Source organism: Sorex fumeus, unplaced genomic scaffold (assembly GCF_029834395.1).
Source record: "Sorex fumeus unplaced genomic scaffold, SorFum_2.1 ptg000045l, whole genome shotgun sequence".
NCBI classification, from domain to species: Eukaryota; Metazoa; Chordata; class Mammalia; order Eulipotyphla; family Soricidae; genus Sorex; species Sorex fumeus.
This window is the reverse complement of record NW_026606102.1, coordinates 2083626-2104288: the sequence shown is the minus strand read 5'-3', so window position 1 is coordinate 2104288 and position 20663 is coordinate 2083626. Positions and strand designations below refer to the sequence as shown.

General features: G+C 42.5%; 1 protein-coding gene across 3 annotated transcripts in view; it reads left to right on the top strand.

Annotated features, from left to right (window-relative positions):
* Nucleotides 1-19607, top strand: part of DNAJC6 (DnaJ heat shock protein family (Hsp40) member C6) — a 168413-nt gene extending 148806 nt beyond the window's left edge. For all 3 annotated transcript variants that reach the window (XM_056122382.1, XM_056122383.1, XM_056122381.1), the window contains exons 14-19: nt 709-777; nt 2753-2887; nt 4750-5013; nt 7788-7930; nt 9553-9729; nt 18939-19607. In XM_056122382.1, coding sequence (XP_055978357.1) covers nt 709-777; nt 2753-2887; nt 4750-5013; nt 7788-7930; nt 9553-9729; nt 18939-19040 — 890 coding nt within the window. In that variant the 3' untranslated portion in view covers nt 19041-19607. The remainder of the gene's footprint in view (nt 1-708; nt 778-2752; nt 2888-4749; nt 5014-7787; nt 7931-9552; nt 9730-18938) is intronic.
* Nucleotides 19608-20663: the final 1056 nt, after the last annotated feature.

The following is a 20663-nucleotide window of genomic DNA, read 5'->3' as shown; positions in this document are numbered from 1 at the left end:
CGCACAGAGATTAATTAAGATGCTTATTATCTTCAAGGCGCTCACAGTTTAATGGAGATAAGCATGTGCACAGTTATAATCCAAGGTGTCTACATATGGAGGTAAATGGATATTAACCCAAAGGAGGTACTGTGACAAGTAATACTGGCCTCTACAAACATTCATGTCAGTAGATGTAGATGCAATATACCTCCTCGGTGTTTGGGAGCGCGGCAAGTGCTCAGAGGTAAAGACAAGTGACTTGGAATCTTGGCAGTATGCAACATCCTACAAGGGCCATCTTTTACTTGTGTGAACTCAGTAGGTTCTGAGAATCTTTTTTTTTCTTTTTGGACCATACCCAGAGATGCTCAGGGGTACCCCTTCTGGTTCTGCACTCAGGAATTATTCCTGGTGGTGCTTGAAGGACCATATGGGATGCGAGGGATTGAACCTGAGTCAGCCATGGGCATGGCAAATGCCCTGTCTGCTGTACTTAATCAACTCTATAGGATAAGAATCATTAATCCCCTTTTACAAATATTGAAAGACAAGTTAAGACTTACAAAAGTGGGGGCAGGGAGACTGAATAAAGAGATAGTGCTGGAGGGGCTAGAGCGATAGTACAGGGAGTAGGGTGTTTGCCTTGCACATAGCCAACCCGAGTTTGATTCCCAGCATCTTGTTCTGAGAATCTTGTACTGACTGTTTGCCTTTCTCCATTTACAGCTTCTAGTACACCTGCTGTGAACATTCAGCCAGATGTTTCAGGAGGATGGGACTGGCACGCTAAACCAGGTAAAAGCTGGTAATATGTGGCATACTTTTAACCAAATGCTAAAGTGGAACCCTTCCGTCTATGAGGGACCCCTTAAAGACTGTTGTGGGCTTTCTGAATAACCTAAAGAGACTTTCCAGTAGAGCGTTTTCCCTGATGACTTGATAGATCTGTTTGCTCTTATTAATTTTTCTAAGTCTCGTTTGTTAAGTATGTCTTGACAAAAGAAAGAAACAGTGATAAAGTCTGCGTATATTTCTTTTCTTAAAATTTGTTTATTTTGAGAGAACACAGGGGATTGCCCTGCCACAGAGACAGGGGGGATGGGGGGATGGGGGTGGGAGGGATATTATCCATGGTGGTGGAAAATGGGCACTGGTGGAGGGATGGGTATCTGATCATTGTATAATTGAAACCAAAGCACAAAAAATTGTAAATCTACAACTTTAAAAAAAATAAAATAAAATAAAGGGGAAAAAAAAAAAAGATAATCCCCTAGATTTGCAGAATACAAAAAAAAAAAAAAAAAAAAAATTTGTTTATTTTATAAGGTGGTTCACAATATTTGATTTACAGTTAATATTCAAACACCAAACCCACCACCATTACACTTTCCCACCACGAAATTTGGGATGTTTCCATCAGTCTGGGCATATTTCTAACTCTGCCACTTCGATGTGTTTTATTTTTTTGTTGTTGTTTCTGAACAAGTTCCTTTCCTCCACTCTGGGTTTTTCATCCCACAGTGCTCAGGGGATATTCTTGCCTCTTTGCTTACGAGTGACCTCTGGCAGTGCTCAAGGAACTACATGTGGGTCCTGACCACATTGGCCCCGCATAAGGCAAGCTTAGCTTCTGTACAAGTTCTCTGTCTTACCCCTATCCAGTTAGAGCCCCAGTACCATATATGAATCCCCCCAGCACTTGCTAGAGGTCGCTCCTGAGCACAGAGCCAGGAATAGCCATTGAACACTGCTGCATATGGTCCCAAGCCCTCAAAATAGAAATAAAAGTTTTTTTTTTTTTTTAAAGTAGGGTCAGCTACATGCAAGGCAAGTGCTTTCCTATACTTTTTTTTTTCTTTTTGGGTCACACCTGGCAATGCACAGGGGTTACTCCTGGCTTTGCACTCAGGAATTACTCCTGGCGGTGCTCGGGGGACCATATAGGATGCTGGGAATCAAACTCGGGTTGGCTATGTGCAAGGCAAACACCCTACTCCCTGTACTATCGCTCTAGCCCCTCCAGCACTATCTCTTTATTCAGTCTCCCTGCCCCCACTTTTGTAAGTCTTAACTTGTCTTTCAATATTTGTAAAAGGGGATTAATGATTCTTATCCTATAGAGTTGAGTAAGTACACTATGGGGAAATTCCTGACATTTGTAGATGCTGAATAATCTCTGTTCACAGTGAATTTGTTTCAGGCCTGAAATTGTCTGTAATAAAGAAACTGAGTTTCTCATGACCAGTAGGGTATTTACTAAGAGTCATCTTGCGTGATTGTTTTACTAACACAGTGTAAGTAAATCTCCCCGTCATCGTGCACCCCCAGGACCCACATACTGGCATACCACAGCAACTTCCTGAAGCAATTGGTGTTTCCTTATTTAACAGATGAAAGAATGGTGAAGCTCAGAAAATTTAGGCAATATGCCCAAAGTCACCTAGCCAAAAAATCACAGAGCCAGAATGTCCACCCAGATGCCAGGCCCCCTAGGAGAGAATGAATTTAAGTTACTTGAGAAGTAAACGGCTGGGCACGGTAGTTAATGGATGTGGCCAGGAAATGACATACATACCCCTTCTCTGTACCCTGTACCAGGCATTCATCCTCTTAAGTCAGAGAAAGTAGAGTGAGCAACTTCGAACATATCCCCAAACCCCCAGCCCTGCTGGGCCTTCGAGACATGTTGAGCCGTTTTTCTGGATTTGTGATTTTGAAATCTGTCCTTAACACAAAGAACTCCTTCTCAACGATCCTCATTTCATTTCAGGGGGGTTTGGAATGGGAAGCAAGTCAGCTGCCACCAGCCCAACAGGATCCTCGCATGGCACTCCCACCCATCAGGGCAAGCCCCAGACTTTGGATCCTTTTGCTGATCTCGGGACACTGGGTACAAACTTAACAGGTAAAGAGAAGTCACACTCATAAATGTCTCGAACGGAAATCCCGGCTGTCCCATTAAACTGGTACCCTTACTTGGGACTTCAAATCATATGTGTCCTTGAAAACTACTCTAAAACCTGAAATGGGTGATGTGAAAACTGAGGCAGACTTCAAATATTTGGTTGAGGGGCCGGAGCGATAGCATAGCGGGTAGGGCGTTTGCCTTGCACACGGCCGACCTGGGTTCAATCCCCGGCATCCCATATGGCCCCCCAAGCACCGCCAAGAGTAATTCCTGAGTGCAGAGCCAGGAATAAACCTTGAGCATTGCTTGGTGTAACCCAAAAAGAAAATATATATATATATATATATATATATATATATATATATATATATATATATATTTGGGTTGAGCTTAACCCCTTGTTTGACATCTCCAATGTCAAATTTTGGATTCATGGCAGGAATAAAGTCAGGGCTTCCAGGAGAATTTGACTGAGGCACAACATGATGTTGGAAACGCTAGAGCTGGGGCTGGCAGATCAATCTGTGGCCTGTGAGACAGTGAGATCCTCACACCTCCTCTTTTTTTTTTTTTCGCCACTGACTATAATGCAGGTTGATGGATTTGTAAAATTCCATCCAGAAAGTAGACTATAGAATTTCAGAAGTGGATTTTTTTTTCCCCATTCTGTGTCAATCAACATTAAGGGTAGATGTTCCATAAGCAAGTAAGTTTGAGACACTGAGTTCAGTGGACTTTGATTACTGTCTAAAAGCCATGAGAATAAATGTTGATTGGGCTCTCAAATGGGTTCAGGGTTCTTTTTTAAAAAATTTAATTAATTTTTATTTTTTGCAAAGCTGTTTATGATTGAATTTCATTCATACAGTAGTCCACCCATACCTCCACCAGTGTACATTTCCCAGCACCAGTGTCCCCAGGTTCTCTTCCATCAGCCCCCTCGACCCCCACAGCCTGCTTCTATGGCAGGTACTTTCTCTTCTCTCTGTCTCTCCTCTCTCTCTCTCTCTCTCTCTCTCTCTCTCTCTCTCCCCGCCCCCCCCTTATGGGCATTATGGTTTGCAATATTGATACTGAAAGATTATCAAGAATCTCCCTTACCTACTTTTAACCCACAGATCTGGTCTTATTCAAATTTTAAAAGAATGATCAGATAGAGAAGAGATCGTCATGATCATTCTTTCAAAGCTTGAGTAAAACTTTCCGCCTTTATCCAAGTTGTCACAATATTGGCTGTTATTCTCCTGAAACAGAATGTAGGTAGGAAACAGAAATCTACATGCGATATTTCAAAGACACCTTTTGTATGTACTCAGCCACCCGCACCTAAATAAACAATGAATAATCCTGATCACGGAAGTGTAATAGTACCTTAGGGAGTGAGCATCCAGTTGTGTTTGTTGGTAGTTTCTATGCCAGGGAAGAAGCAGAATTGGCATAATGGGTGGGTGGGAAGGAAGGAAGGGGTGGCAGATTGGGCAGACCCAGCGCTTTTGGACTTGGGGTCGGAGCCTGGGTTCAAGCTGCATTGCCGCCACGTGCTGCTGTGTGTACTTAAGAAAATCACGGAAGTGCTGGGTTTGTTCATCCAAAGGGAAAACACAGGGTTGTCAATCCATGCAACCAGTTGTCAATTCCAATCCAACAGAATGTCATGGTGGCTGATTAAAGGAAGTCTCTGACTGTGATTTGCTGAGTTATAAAGGAGGTAAATTATAATGGTGCTGCCAATGTTGGTAATTTCCATGGAAATACCTGCAAACTAGAACTTGGGCACGAAAATAGAGGCTACTCAAAATCACATTACCTTCTTCCTCATGCCACGTTTCCCCCCACCCCTGCCTTTTATTCTCCTGTAGGCAGTTCCTCATTTGCCAGCAAGCCTACCACACCAACTGGACTGGGTGGAGGATTCCCACCTCTCAGCTCACCTCAGAAAGCCTCTCCCCAGCCGATGGGGGGCGGGTGGCAGCAAGGTGCTGGCTACAACTGGCAGCAGACCCAGTCGAAGCCCCAACCCAGCATGCCACACTCCTCACCCCAGAACAGGCCCAACTACAACGTGAGCTTCTCATCCGTGCCAGCTGGGCAGAGCGAGCGGGGCAAAGGAGCTGCTAATCTGGGTAAGTGTGATGGGCTACGTCAGGACCACCAGATGACCTGTCTGTGTTGTGAGTCTGCCTGTGTCTGTCATTTCTGAGGCAAGCTTAGTGTTTTTGTTTGTTTGTTTTATTTATTTTTATTTTATTGAATCATTGTAAGATGCAGTTACAAGCTTTCATGTTTGAGTTACAATTATAACACTGCACTGCACTGTCCTCCAGTTGTATCGATTTGCTCTAGCGGGCACCAGTAATGTCTCACAACAAATTGTGAGACTTGTTATTACTGTTTTTAGCATATTGAATACATCACAGGGTGCTTGTCAGGCTTTGCCACGCGGGCGAGATACTCTCGGTAGCTTGCTGGGCTCTCCGAGAGGAGCAGAGGAATTGAACCCGGGTCGATCATGTCGGCCACATGCAAGACAAACATCTTACCCACTGTGCTATCACTGCAGCCTGAGTTACAATCATACAGTGATCAAACACCCATCCCTCCACCAGTGCACATCCCCCATCACCCGTGTCCCCAGTATACCTCCCCTTTTCAACCCTCTTCCTGCCTCCATGGCAGACAATTTCACCTATACTCTCTCTACCTTTGGGCATTAAAGTGGCAAGCTTAGTGTTGGAGAGAGAGAGAGAGATCATGATCTGGGACTCCCTGGGTGGTACCTGGGACAACTAGTTTACCTCGTTCCCAACACAGGGTGTGGTTTGCATCTGAGGCTTCGCTTCTCTGTCTAGTTTCCCCATCTCACTCCACACAGGGAGGAAGGGCGCCATGTCTTTTTGTTGCCATTTCAACACTAGCACCTAGCGTGGTGCTCGGCCCCTAGTAGACACTTGATGAATGGTAAATGCCTGTGAGTGGAAGGGTGGGTGGTTGCTTGTGAGAGTATAGAAGAGGGAGTGCTTTTAAAGCACTGTTCACATTTATACTGGCCTGCCCGTGAGAGGCATATTTGTGTTCTGGGCATTTGTGTTTCTTCTCATCTGTTGGGTGATTGTTTCTTTTGATTGGATCATGCCCAAGAATGCCGTGTATAGGGGCGTGATGAGAAAACAGTCCTTTTTCCAGAGGAACCAGGAAAAGGAACAGCCTCTGCTTTTCCAATCAGCCATAGTTAACATTTATTGAGTGCTTACTCTATGGCAGAGGCTATTCTAAGCAGTTTTTATGTATTTTTTTTATCATCTCCATCATCCATCTTCTCTTAACAGGTGCATAATCATTGAGAGATATCAATGAAGAAATACCCTTTCGATTTGCTCGAGCGGGCCCAGTAACATCTCCATTGGAGACTTTGTTGTTACTGTGTTTGGCATATCGAATACATCACGGGGAGCTTGCCAGGCTCTGCCGTGCGGGCGAGATACTCTCGGTAGCTTGCCGGGCTCTCCAAAGGGGCGGAGGAATAGAACTCGGGTCGGCCATGTTGGCTGCGTGCAAGGCAAACGCCCTACCGCTGTGCTATTGCTCTAGCCCTAAGTCCAGATAACTTGCGACAGATCCAAGATGGGAAACAGGCAGTCTGGTTTCAGAAGCCCTGCTTTAACCACTACTCTCAGGCTTGAGTGAGAGTCCAGTGAGAAGGACGCTTGCCTGCTCGCAGCCCACCTGAGTTTGATCCCCAGCATCCCATAGGGTCCCCTGAGCACTGCCAGGAGTGATTATTAAATGCAGAGAGCCAGGAATAAGCCCTGAGCCTCGCTGGGCATGGGCCAAATACAAAACCAAAAGCAAACAAAAAATAAATGGATTAACCACCATCCTCCTGGGTCTGACAGAGATGCCTTTTCACAGTGCACAGAGATTCCTTTTCACAAAAGGAATTCTTTTGTCAGGAATACAGAGAACATTGTGATGACTTCCTTTCCATTGTAGTCTCATGTCTTCACTTCATATTTATGCAACACCTTCACTGCAGAAAACGTTGGGCCCACTGCTGCAAACAAGAAAGCCAATATCCTGAGCCCCTGCACACTTACATGTTAGTCCTTGGGTGAATATATATGCACAGAACATTTCACAAGATAGAGATGCATTTCAGTTCAGATACCAACTTTGATTAGACATTGACTGCTGAATTTGAACTGAAATGGTTCATCTTCATTTCACAATCATGTAAATAACCAGGCTCTGTTCTAAGCACTTTAAAATGTCACCTGATCGTTTCTCACACGAACCCTGTGCTATTATCAACCTTCTTTTATGAAGAGGAAGACATTGAGACATGGGATTGATAAGTAGCCTCTTCCATGTTTGTATTGCTAACAATTGGTGGACCGGAAGTTCTCACTTTGAGATTTTGGTGTTTGGGAAGATCGAACCAGACTGAGGAGGGAAAGAGCATTTTCAAACATTAGAATTGTCAGCTGGTTGTGGCAGGAATGTGTTTGCGTATGTACCAAAATATAATTCAAGTACCAAAATATAATTCTTAGTGTCATCATGATAACAAACTCATTGTAGGCCTGGGGTAAGCTGAGGTGAAAATCAAGAGTACATTCAGCTATTTAAAACATGGTACTATGTAAGTGGAGTTGAGTTTCATCTGATTCTCCAACTTTGAATCCTTGCCTTGTCTTGGATGTGTTGTATGTGTCTGGACAGATCTCTTAAGTTATCTGCACTTTCTTTTCCTCATTTGTAAGATGGGTGCAAGAGTCTTATCGCCCTACTCACAGAATGTGATCCCACTCAAATACTTTGAAGATGCTCAGTGTTTTGAAACAAAGGCGTTATGGAATGTTTACAAACTAGTCATGGCTTCTCTATATTTTCGATGCAGAAGGGAAACAAAAGGCAGCCGACTTTGAAGATCTCCTGTCCAGCCAAGGTTTCAGCGCACACAAAGACAAAAAGGGGCCTCGAACAATAGCTGAGATGAGGAAGGAGGAAATGGCCAAGGAAATGGATCCTGAGAAATTAAAGGTCTGAGCGCCCCAACCCAGCCCCAGGGGGAGAATTCTCCGCAAAGGTCAAGTGTGTGGTGCCTGGGTGTGGGACTGACCTGTAGAGGGCGCTGTCTCAGCCCTCCAGCGGTGTATTTCAATTGGTGCCCGCAGTCCTGCGCTGGGCACCCCTGTGTCCTCTAACAGGTGACTTGGGTGGGTAGGGTGGGCATGCAGTTTCATTTCTTTAATATTCTCCATTCTGTGCACTCTAGAAGAAGTGACATGTTATTCAGATCCAAAGGTAAATGATCCGTGTTTGAGAGTAAGAATGTGTTATGTTCTCATGCTGCCTTTGAGAACTTTCAATATAGACCGGGTACCAGGACACCCTCAGGATCTTTCCCTTTCCTGGTAGAGAATGTTGATGTACCTGGGGTGGTACACTTGCCGCTTCCTATAGAATGAGACCTGGGGGTTTGGCAAGATGGAAGAAGAGGCTGCGAGAGGGGGATGAGATTCCTGGTTAAGTTTCCTCACACTCAAAGTGGACAAATTCTATTTGTATCTTCTTTTGATTCTGGAAGTCTAAGTAAGGGTTTCTGTTGGGGATAGCAGAAACGTTGTTCTATTTTATAAAAATAGTTGACTTGGGGCTGGAGCCATAGTACAGGGGGTAAGGCGTTTGCCTTGCATGTGGCCGATACAGGTTTGATTCCCAGCATCCCATATGGTCCCCTGAGAACCACCAGGAGTAATTCCTGAGTGCAAAGCAAGGAGTAACCCCTGTGCACTGCCGGGTGTTACTCAAGAAGCAAAAAAAAATTTTTAAATTTTAAATATATGTATAAGTCAACTATATTTACATATATAGTTGACTTATATATATATTTAAATATATATACACACATTTGATATACACACACACACACACACATTTGACTTACAGGAGGTTGTGACCTTCTAGTTTCACATTCAAGGAAGCAGAGCTGTTCCTGGAGCCCTCCTGGAGTTCATAGTTTCTGAAGGAGTCATTAAGCCCTGCGGTGGATAGCAGGGTGTGGGGTTGGCATAGTAGGGAAAGGAAGGAATTCAAACTCCCAAAGGCAAGCAGGAAACTTCTGAGTAGCCTTTTGAATCATAAGAGGAGTTATCTGTTCTAGTAGGAGATGGAGTGGGCAAGCCAGCCCCCGGGTGAGGAATCAGCCTGGGTATGCAGGAACCCCAATATCTTGGTTGTAGAGCAGGAGGGCACCCACAATTCCAAAGAAGACCTTTGAGGCTCAAAGGCTTTTTTTTTTTTTTTTGGTTTGCTTTTTTGGGTCACACCCATTAATCCACAGGGGTTACTCCTGGCTCTGCACTCAGGAATTACTCCTGGCAGTGCTCGGGGGACCATATGGGATTCTGGGAATTGAACCCCGGTCAGCCATGTGCAAGATAAACACCCTGCATACTGTGCTTTCACTCCAGGCCTGAGGTGCAAAGACATTTGAATTTTTTTTCCCTTTTTGCTTTGGTTTCTGGTCTGTATCTGGCAGTGTTCGTGGGTGCATTCAGTGCCAAGGACCAAACCCAGGCCTCCCACCTGCACTCCAGCCCTTTGAACCGTCTCCTTAGCCCCTCGATCTTTGACCTTCTCAATGCCTTCTGCACTTCCAGATTCTGGAGTGGATCGAAGGCAAAGAGAGGAACATACGAGCGCTGCTGTCCACCATGCACACAGTGCTGTGGGAGGGGGAGACCAAGTGGAAGCCGGTGAGCATGGCAGACTTGGTGACACCGGAGCAGGTGAAGAAGGTGTACAGGAGAGCGGTGCTGGTGGTACACCCAGACAAGGTGAGTAAGCTTCTCCCCACATGCCCCTGCACCTCCGCTCCAGAGTTCCTGAGCCTGGACAGAAGTATCCTGCTTTCATTATGTAGATTCACTAATCTAATTTTCACCCCATTGACGTGGGTGAAAAGCTCATTTTTTTTTTGCTTTTTTTTTTTGCTTTTTGGGTCACACCCAGTGATGCTCAGGGGTTACTCCTGGCTCTGCACTCAGGAATTACTCCTGGTGGTGCTGGGGGACCATATGGGATGCTGGGAATTGAACCTGGGTTGGCTGTGTGCAAGGTAAACACCCTACCCGCTGTGCTACTGCTCCAGCCCCGGAAATCTCATCTTTCTTATTTGTTTTCAATAAGAAATTGAAAACAGTTTCTTTTCATTTTCAAATACAAAAATACATTTGAAATGTGTTTTCAGATGTCAATACTATGTACATGTATTAATGGGCTACAGTTCCCTTAATGATAGGGTTTCATGCATAAAATATTTCAGCCCTACGACTTCCACTAGAGTGTCTGCTTCCTGCCATCTTTGTCCCAGTGTCCCCTGCTCCCTATCCTGCTTTCTTCCTAACCTGCCCCCCTCCCCACCATGGCAAGTTTCCTACTGGAGACCAGTTCTGTTTCTATTGCATATATTATTCCCTTATTATGTATCTTTACATCTCACATTTGAGAGATCATTCTGTGTCTGTCCCTGTCCTTCTGATTCACTTCACTCAACATGATCCATGTAGCATCAAATTGCCTAATTTCATCTTATAGCCATGCAGTATTCCATTGTGTATTTGGATCCTAGTTTCCTTATTCAGTTATCTATTCTTTTCTTTTTTTCTTTTTGGGTCACACCAGGTGATGCACAGGGCTCACTCCTGGCTCATGCACTCAGAAATAACTTCTGGCAGTGCTTGGGGGACCATATGGGATGCGGGGAATCGAACCCGGGCCAGCTGTGTGCAAGACAAACGCCCTACCTGCTGTCCTATTGCTTCAGCCCCACAGTTATCTATTTTTGGGCACTTGAGTTGTTTTCATATTTTGGCTATTGTAAATAATTCTATAATGAACATAGGAGTGCAAATATCTTTTATGAATAGAGTTTTGAGGCCCTTGGAGTAGATGCCAAAAAGTAGAATTGCTGGGTTATATGGGAACACAGTTCCTAGTTTTTGACGAGTGTCCGTATTGTTTTCCAAAAAAGGCTGAACCAAACAACATTCCTACCAGCAGTGAACGAGGGTCCCTTTTCTCCAACACCTATATCAACACTGGCTGTTTTGTTCTTTGTGATGTGTACCAGTGTCACTGATGTGAGATGATACCTCATTGTTGTTTTGAATTGCATTTCCCTCATGACTAGTGATACAGTGCATTTTTCATACTTCTTTTGGCCATCGGTATGTCTTTGAAGAAATTTCTATTCATCTCTTCCCCCCATTGTTGCATATGGTTGGTATATTTTTTCTTGTATAGTTCCACCACTTGCTTTATACATCTTGGATACTAATCCGTTATCAGATGAGTGGTGGGCAAATATTTTCTCTTCATCTGTGGGGTGTCTTTTAATTCTCGTCATTTCTTTTGCAGTGTGGAAAATGCTAAGCTTGACATAGTTCTGTTTGCCTTTTTCTTTCACTTGCTTGGCCAATAGCATTGAATCATTAAAGAATGCTCTAGATTCAATGTTATAAAGTCTTCAATACAATCTATGGATTTAGATCTGATATCAGGTCTTTAACCCATTTTTATTTGACTTTTGTGCATGGCGTTAAAAAGGAATCTGAATTCTTATCTTTTCTGCATGTGACCAAACAGTTTTTCCAGTACCATTTTTTATTTCTTTGTTGTTGGGTCACACCCAGCAATTCTCAGGAGTAATTTCTGGTTCTGCACTCAGTAATTACTTCTGGCAGTGCTGGGCGACCATATGGGATGCCAGGGATTGAACCCAGATTAATCTTGTGCAAGGCAAGCACCCTGCTTGCTATACTATCTCTCTAGAACCCGATAACGTTTGTTGAAGAGACTTTTCATGCTCCACAAAGTATTTTTGCTCCCTTATTGAAATGAACTTCTATATACCTGAGGATCTGTCTCTAGACTCTATTTCATGCCATTGGCCTAAGAGTCTGCCTCATTCCCACTCCATACTGATTTTGATTACTACAGCTTTAGAGTGTAGTTTGAACTTGGGGGAAGAGGATGCTCCTATTTTCTTTCTTCCTGGATTGCTTTGGCTACTTGGAGCAGAGGAGGGGGAATTACTGCTCCATATAAATTTGAACAGCATTTGATCTATTTCTTTAAAAGATGTCGTTGTGTAATTTTATAGGAGCTGCACTGAATCTGTATAATACTTTGGGCACATTTATCATTTTGATGATAATAGTCCCTCCAATCCAGTAACAGGATGTGTTCCCATTTCCTTGTGTCCACTTTTATTTCTCTTTCTGACTTATAGAAATGATATATGAAAGTATAGTCTTCCTCTTATATCTTATAGCGTACAAAACTTAATATGAAACTTTATCTAGCTTATTCATTTTTTTCTTTTGCCTCTTTTGTTAAACTGCACTTAGAGCTGATTTTCTGAGGCACAATTGTGAATGGGATTGTTTTTATTAATTTCTTTCCTTTCTGGAGCGATAGCACAGCGGGTAGGGCATCTGCCTTGCACGCAGCCAACATGGCCGACCCGAGTTCGATTCCTCCGCCCCTCTCGGAGAGCCCCGCAAGCTACCGAGAGTATTCGATATGCCAGACACAGTAACAACAAAGTCTCCAATGGAGACGTTACTGGGCCCGCTCGAGCAAATCGATGATCAACGGGAGGGCCTTTAATCTTAATCTTAATCTTAATCTATTTTCATTTAGAAGAGCCGGGGATTTCTATTTTTAAAATTTATTTTTATAAAGTTGCCCACGATTTATTACATTCAGTATTCCAGCACCAATCCCACCACCATTGCACATTCCCTCACCATTATTTCCAATTTTCCCATCCATCCCTCAAGCCTGCCTGTATAGCAGGCCCTGAAAAATTTACTTTGTATTGCTTGTTATAATGTGCTAAAAATGATCAAAAAATATTTCCTTAGAAGAAAGTAAGTGAATATTGTATCTCACCATGTAGCCTTTAAGCCTTTGTAGAAGAGATTACTAATATGTTGTTACAGGTTAAGCCTTGTGTGTTTGTATTTTCTTAATTCAGATTGATTGCCTTTTACTTTATATCCCATACAATGTGGTGTGCTACTCCTGGTTTATCATGTAGAGTTTGAGATGTTGTGTGGCCACGGATGTTGCCACGCACTCCAGGAATTCTAAAATTTTGAATGAGATGATATAGCTGGAGTTGAATTTTTGACTGAATGGGAACTTTGGGTATCCCAGATAATTCAGCCTGGCATGGGGACCAGAAGGAAGTCGTTGGTCTCTTTCTACATTTATTTATGAGTCTCTGGATCATGGCTGGTTAATGAGATTATTTGGCACCAGAGGGAGTTCATGGGTGTAACTGCCAGCTTCTGGAAGAACAGGAAGATGGGGGAAGTAGCCCATCCTGGACTCTGTGAGAGCCTAGAAATTTCAGTCACAAAGGCCACATCCTTGAGTTTTTTTCAACAGGTCAATTTTGAGTCAGGGATTTCTTGTTTTTCCTTTTTTGCATCTATCCAGCTTTTAAATTAATTTTAATTTTTTTTTGCTGAGTCACTTGTGAAATCCAGTTACAAAGTTGTTCATGATTGAGTTTTAGTTATATAGTATTCCAACACCCCTCCCTTTACCAGTGTACATTTCCCACCACCAATTTCCTTCTCGCCACCCAACCTCTGCCTGCCTCTGTGGCAGATACTTTTCTTCTCTCTCTCTCTCTCTCTCTCTCTCTCTCTCTCTCTCTATATATATATATATATATATATATATATATATTTCATTTTGGGCATTGTGGTTTGCAGTACAGATGCTGAAAGGTTATCATGTATATTCCTTTACCTCCTTTCAACACTCAGTTCTTGACCAGAATGATCATTTCCAATTGTCATTGTCATAGTATTCCATTCTCTCTCCTATCTGGAGCCAGGGATTTCTGCACATTGATTTTATAGCCTGTCACTTTAAAAGTTTATTCAAGTCTATTGTTTCTAAGAGCTTTTTTGGGTTTTTTGTTTGTTTTTTAATAGAGTATTTAGGGTTTTCTCAGTACAGTAGCTATCATATCATCTGCAGAGAGTGAGAATTTAACTTCTTTTCTAATCTGGATGTCCTTAATATTTCTTTCTTACTAATTGCTATGACAAAAACTTCCAGTACCATATTGAATAGTAGTGGTGAGAGTGAGCAACCTTGCCTGCTGCCTGGTCTTAGAGCAAAGACTTTCAGTTTTTCACCATTGAGTATGTTCGTTGTGGGATTGTAGTAAATGGCTTTAAATATGCTGAGGAAAGTTCCTTCAGACCCCCATTTTATTGAGACATTTTAATCATGAATGGCTGTTGGGCCTTGTCAAATGCTTTCTCTGCATATACTGATATGATCATCTGATTTTCATTTTTTCTTGTAGTGCTATTGTGCATTAATTATGTTGATTGACTTGCATATATTATTATTTTTTAATTTTATTGAATCATCGTGAGATAGTTACAAGCTTTCATGTTTGGGTTACAATCACACAATGATCAAACACCCATCCCTCCACCAGTGCACATTTCCCACCACCAGTATCCCCAGTGTGCCCCTCCTTTCCCACCCTCCCCCTGCCTCCAAGGCAGACATGATTCCCCATAATCTCTCTCTACTTTTGGGCATTATGGTTTGCAATACAGACCCTGAGAGGTTATCATGTTTGGTCCGTTATCTACTTTCTGCACATATCTCCCATCCTGACCGATTCCTTCAACCTTCTTTTTTCAGTGATCCCTTCTCTATTCCAGCTGCCTTCTCCCCTTTGCTCGTGAGGCAGGCTTCCATCTATGGAGCAATCTATCTGTCCCGTGTATCTACTATCCTTAGGTGTCAGCCTCATGTTATGTTGCTTTATACTCCACAAATGAATGTAGTCTTTCTATGTCTGTCCCTCTCTTTCTGACTCATTTCACTTAGCCTGATACTCTCCATGTCTATCCATTTATAAGCAAAGTTCATGACTTCATCTCTCCTGACAGCTGCATAGTATTCCATTGTGTTGATGTACCAAAGTTTCTTTAACCAGTCATCTGTTCTAGGACAGTTGGGTTGTTTCCGGATTTTGGGTATTGTGAACAGTGCTGCAATGAACATATAGGTACAGATGTCATTACTGTGCTTTTTTGCACCCTCGGGATATATTCCCAGAAGTGGTATTGTGGGGTCATATGGAAGCTCAATTTCTAGTTTTTGAAGGACTGTCTATATTGTTTTCCAGAAAGGCTGGACTAGTGGGCATTCCCACCAACAGTGAAAGAGTGTCCCCTTTTCCCCACATCCACGCCAGCACTGGTTGCTTTTGTTCTTTTGAATGTGTGCCAGTCTTTGTGGTGTGAGATGATATCTCATTGTTGTTTTGATTTGACTTGCATATATTAAATCATCTTAGCATCCCCAGGATTAATCTTACCTGATAATGGTATATGATCTTTTCAAATATATTGTTGGATTTCGTTCACTAATATTTTGTTGAGGATCTTTTCATTTGTGTTCATCAAGGATATAGGTCTTTAATTTTACTCTTGTGATGTCTCTGTCTGCTTGTGGTATTAGGGTAATGTTTGCCTCATAGAAACTGTTTGAGAGGATTCCTATTTCTTCAACTTTCTGAAAGAGCCTGAGAGGATTGGAAGGAGGTCTTCTTTAAAGGTTTGAAAGACCTCACTAGTACACCCACCTGGCCCTTATCTTTTGCTTTGGGAGCAACTTTTGATCACAATTTTGATTTCTTGAGAGTAATTGACCTGGTCAGGTACTCTGTTTCCTCTTGATTCAACCTTGGAAGTTATGAAAGTTCAAAAATCTATCCAGTTTCTTCTAGGTTCTCCAGTTTTACAGTATAATGATTTTCAAAGTAATCTCTGATGGTCCTTTGAATTTTTGTGGTGCCTATTGTAACTTGTGCCCTTTGATTTCTGATTCAGTTACTCTGGTTTTCTCTCTCTGTGAGTCTTGATAATGGTTTATCTTGTTTATTTCTCAAAGAACCAGGTATTGGTTTCTTGATCTTCTGTATTGTGTTTTTAGTTTCTATTTCATTAATTTCTTCTCTTAAGTTTTAGTGTTGCCTTCCTTTTGCTTGCTTTGGGTTCCTTTTGTCAGTTTTTTTTCTAGCAACTTAAGATGTGCAGTTAGGTCATTTATGTGGGCCCTTTCTTGCTTCCTGATGAATGCTTGTATTGCTATTAACTTTCCTCTTAACATCACTTTTGTCATGTTCTGTGTGTTCCAGTAGCTTGTACCTTCTTTTTTGTTGTTGTTTGTTTGTTTCCAGAAATCTCTTGCTTTTCTCTTGGATCCACTGGTTGTTCAGTAGTGAGTTGCTGAATTTCCAGATGTTATAGTTTTTTCCTCATTTCTGTTTGTGATTAAATTTCATTTCTAGTGCATCATCATCTGAAAGGATGTATATTTCATTTTATGGAGGCATATTTTGTTATTCAGCATGAGGTCTGTCTTGGAGAGTGTCCCATGTAAGCTGGACAAGAATGAATTTTCAACTTTGGGTGTATGGGGGAGATGAAGAACCATCTATATGTGTTCTATCCCATCTCTTCCATTTCTTCCTTAAAAGTCAGTGTTTCCTTGTTGAGCTTTTGTCTAGTTACTCATTTAAAGGTGATAAAGCAGTGTTGAAGACTCCAACTGATATTGTGTTGCTATCAATATCTACCTTCAGGTCTCATAATTTACTTTAAATATTTTGATGGTCCATCATTAGGTGCATTAATGTTTAGGAGCATGAGTTCTTTATAATGTACATATCCCTTGATCATTAAGAAGTGACTGTCCCTGTTCCATATTACTTTTTTGGTTTGTTTGTTTTTGTTTTGGGGTCATTGCTGGTGATGCTTGGGGTTCCTGGTTCTGCACTCTGGAATCTCTCCTGGTGGGCTCAGGGGACCATATGAAGTGCTGGGGATTGAACCCGGGTTATCTGAAAGCATGACAAATACCCTCCCTGCTGTACTATCACTCTGCCCCTTTCTTTCTTTTTTCCATTGGTTTAGTTTTTATTGGGTGGGGATGTTTGAAGCCACACCCCAGTGGTGCTCAGGGGCTAATCCTGACTCTGTGCTCAGCAGTGACCCCTGAAAGTGCTCAGGGACCATATGCAGTACCAGGAGTTGAACTTAGTGTGGCTGCATGCAGGACAAGCACTTTATCCTCTAGTCTATCTCTCCAGTTCCTAAGACTTACAATTTAAACTTAGCAATTCTATTTTATGAGGCAGGTGAAAAGAAATAAAACTGTGCATCACAAATAATGGAACGGAGGGGCCAGAGAGATAGTACAATGGGTGGGATACTTGCCAAGCACATGGCCAACTTGGGCTTGATGTCTGGTATCCCCTTTGGTCCTCCAAACCCCTTAGGAGTGATTCCTGAATGCAGAGCCGGGAGGAATCCCTGGACACCACTGAGTGTAGTTCCCAAACCAAAAAAACCCATAAAACCAAGGAATGAAACTATGACTAGAGAGAGGTGTAAGGTTTACCACAAATTTACTTACCTTTTTGTTTTGGGGTATCCCTGGTGATGCTCAGGGGTACTTCTGGCTCTGTACTCAGAAATTACTCCTGGCGGTACTCATGGGACCATATGCGATGCTGGGGATTGAACCTGGGTCAGTCATGTGCCAGGCAAGTGCCCTCTCCGCTATATTCTTTCTCCAGCCCATTGATACATTTTGAGGACTCAAGTGTAAACTGTCCTGGATTGTGATGGGCAGCAGGACTGAGGGGCAGACAGAGGAAAAATGTTTGTCGCTGGAGACACTGCAACCAGCCAGGGGGTTGCAGTGACAAAGGTTTAGAGTGACACAATCTCAGCAAGTCAAGGCGATACTCAGACAGAAACTGTAGCCCTCTCTGCATTGGCGATGTTCAGTACAGTAATGTTTTTATTTGCGTATAAACATATGTACGTGCTCGACACTCAAGATTAGAAAGTTGAGCTCCACATGACCCATGTGAAACCCACCCATGATGCAGTGCTCGCGTGACAGATGGGTTCAGCAGGTCACAGCCGTCTTTTCCACGTTAGTCTCAGCAATCGCGTTAGTGAGGGGGCCTCACGGAGAGTCCTGCTTCTCCTCACTCAGGTGGGTCAGCTGGCTGTCTTCACAGGGACCCCGCTGTGACAGAGGCAGTAACAGCAATGGCACTCAGCAACATGCGCTGCTTTCCATCTTTTTTTTTGACTGGTCTGAATAGAAGAATCTTTATAAAACAAATTACTTTGTTTTTGCCTTAGTGGTTCATGAAATATTTCTCCTGTTTTTATAAGTGCCTCTTTGGGCATACAAAGGTTGAGAAACTCTATTCTGGGGACCGGAGAGGCATTTTTTTTTGTTTTTTAATTTTTTTTAATTTTATAAAGTAGTTGATAATATTTTATTACATTTAATATTCTAACACCAATCCCACCACCACTACACCTTCCCACCACCATATTTCAGATGTTTCCATCCTGAACACCAATCCCTGCCCCAAAGCAGAACTGAAATAATATATTATGTATTGTTTGTTGTGAAAATGCTAGAAAAAAGTATCCTTAGAGGAAAGAGTGTAAGGATTGTTGTATTTCACATAGGGGCCATTAAGCCTTTCTGTAAGAGATCACTAACATGTTGTTAAAGGTTGAGCCTTGTATATAGATATAGGCATCTTTATGTCTATATATCACGATCACGACCATCCTGTTGTTCGTCGATTGCCTCGAGTATATCTGTAAAAAATGTGTATTTCCCTCTAAGATTGGTTGCCTGGAGAGGCATCGTTTGCTGCCTCTAGTTCTCTGCTGTTCACTCACTGATTGCTTCCTGTGGCCCTCTTTGAGTTTCTAGGGAGGTCACAGGAACCACAGACTGTGTTGCACCAATGGGTCTTAAAAAACCAAGATAGCATAATTAGCACGTTTCAGTGACTCAGCGTCCACTTACTAGCAGTGAAAATTTTATATAAATCAAACCTATGTCTGTGGGTGTCTAATGTGTGTTTTGTGATTTTTTTTTTCCTTCCCTGTAGGCTACCGGGCAGCCCTATGAACAGTATGCAAAGATGATTTTCATGGAGCTCAATGATGCCTGGTCTGAATTCGAGAATCAAGGCCAAAAGCCCTTGTATTAACGTGTGAGCTTTTCCCTCTCTGCTGCAGACCCGTGCTAACGCTTTGTGTGTGTCAGTTCTGAGGATGTCACAGATGAAACCCAAATTCCAGTAACACGTATCCAGTACTAAAACTGTTACCTTACTCGTGAATTAATTCCTTGTGGATAAAGAATGTGGATGTGTGTTTTCTCCAGTCCCTCTCCCCGCCCACATAAAACAGGAGAGCAGCGTTAGTCAGGGGGCCTCACAGAGAGTCCCCACATTCCAGCCTGCCTTTGGGGGAGCCTACTCAGCATTTTGTGGGGGAACGGAAAAGAGAGGCCTTGAAGGCATAACACCAGTCATCATTGTTGAAGAACAGGATTAATGAGCCCGAGGGATGATAATGGGCTTCCACGATGGAGTCTAACTAATGGTTTTTAAGATTTTCTTGGAAAGCTGTAATTTGAGCAGCAGCATTATTACACAGACTTCAGGAACACAACCACCAAGCATTTTTGTAATGGAAATTCGCGAAGGTCATAGCATAAGACTGTCCACCTGTTTAGGTCAAGGAGACTTGCAGATGCAGACAGAACTTGAATTGGAGGATGTGATTCCACTCCAATCCAGTGACTGACATCAGTTCTTTCTGGAGAAATGAAAAAAAAAAAAAAAAAAGAATGAAAATGCTAGTGAATGAAGCAGGGACTCCAAGGATGTAGAAATCCTTGTTCCTGGTCAGAAAGTTGGGCTAAACCTTTCCTGTCCTGTTAGAAAAACTGTGGTTACTGGCACAAAAAAAAGGTCTTCATACCATAACAACTTTCCACTTGATTTGAAAGAAATTTTGTCTAATGGCTTAACACTGTTCCTTTAGTTTAGCCAAGAAAGTGTTGGACAGAAGCAGGTCGTAAGGTAGAACCATTGTCTGGCAGGGACTGAGTGTCCTTCAGGTTTGCAAGTGAGAGGAGATAGGGCAACCCCAACTTCCAGGAAGCAGACAGCCCGGTCAAAGCCAGAGAACTGCACTCACCGAGTCAAGGCAGCTAGTTAGGATCCGCTTTGAGGAACCAGGTTCCTGGAGCTGACTGTGGAGACTGGACCCCGTTGTATTATTATAGTCGGATCTGTTGTTTTGCAAGTGGTTGGGGATCTACAGGAAAAGCATTCCCACAGGCACGTCTGTGAAAATGAAGGCAGAATGAACTGTTTGTGGACCTGAGATTGGTTGGATTACAGTTCAGTGTTTGGGGGTTTCTCTTGGAGAGTGAGCAGCTGTTTCCCCGTGGCTCTCGTAGACCTCATTGGTGTACACATACACCATGTGCATAGTATGTATATATATATACACACATATACATATATATATGCAAAGCAGATGGGCAGAAAGATTTCCATGCTAATCTTTAAGGTTCATGCTCAATATTGTGAAAAGCTTTCAAAAGTTGTTTTTATAGGACAATCATTTTTTAATTTCTATTTTAATTTTTTCCTGTGGTAAAATGTACCAGAAAAGCAGCATGTCTGAAACATTTTATACTATTTTGTTCTGTATAGCATCTCTCTTTCTCCCTTTCTTCTTTTGGTTATAAAGATTCATCATTTATTTTACCTTTCACTGACCATGTGAAACTTGCATAAAATTATCTCCTTGGAAAT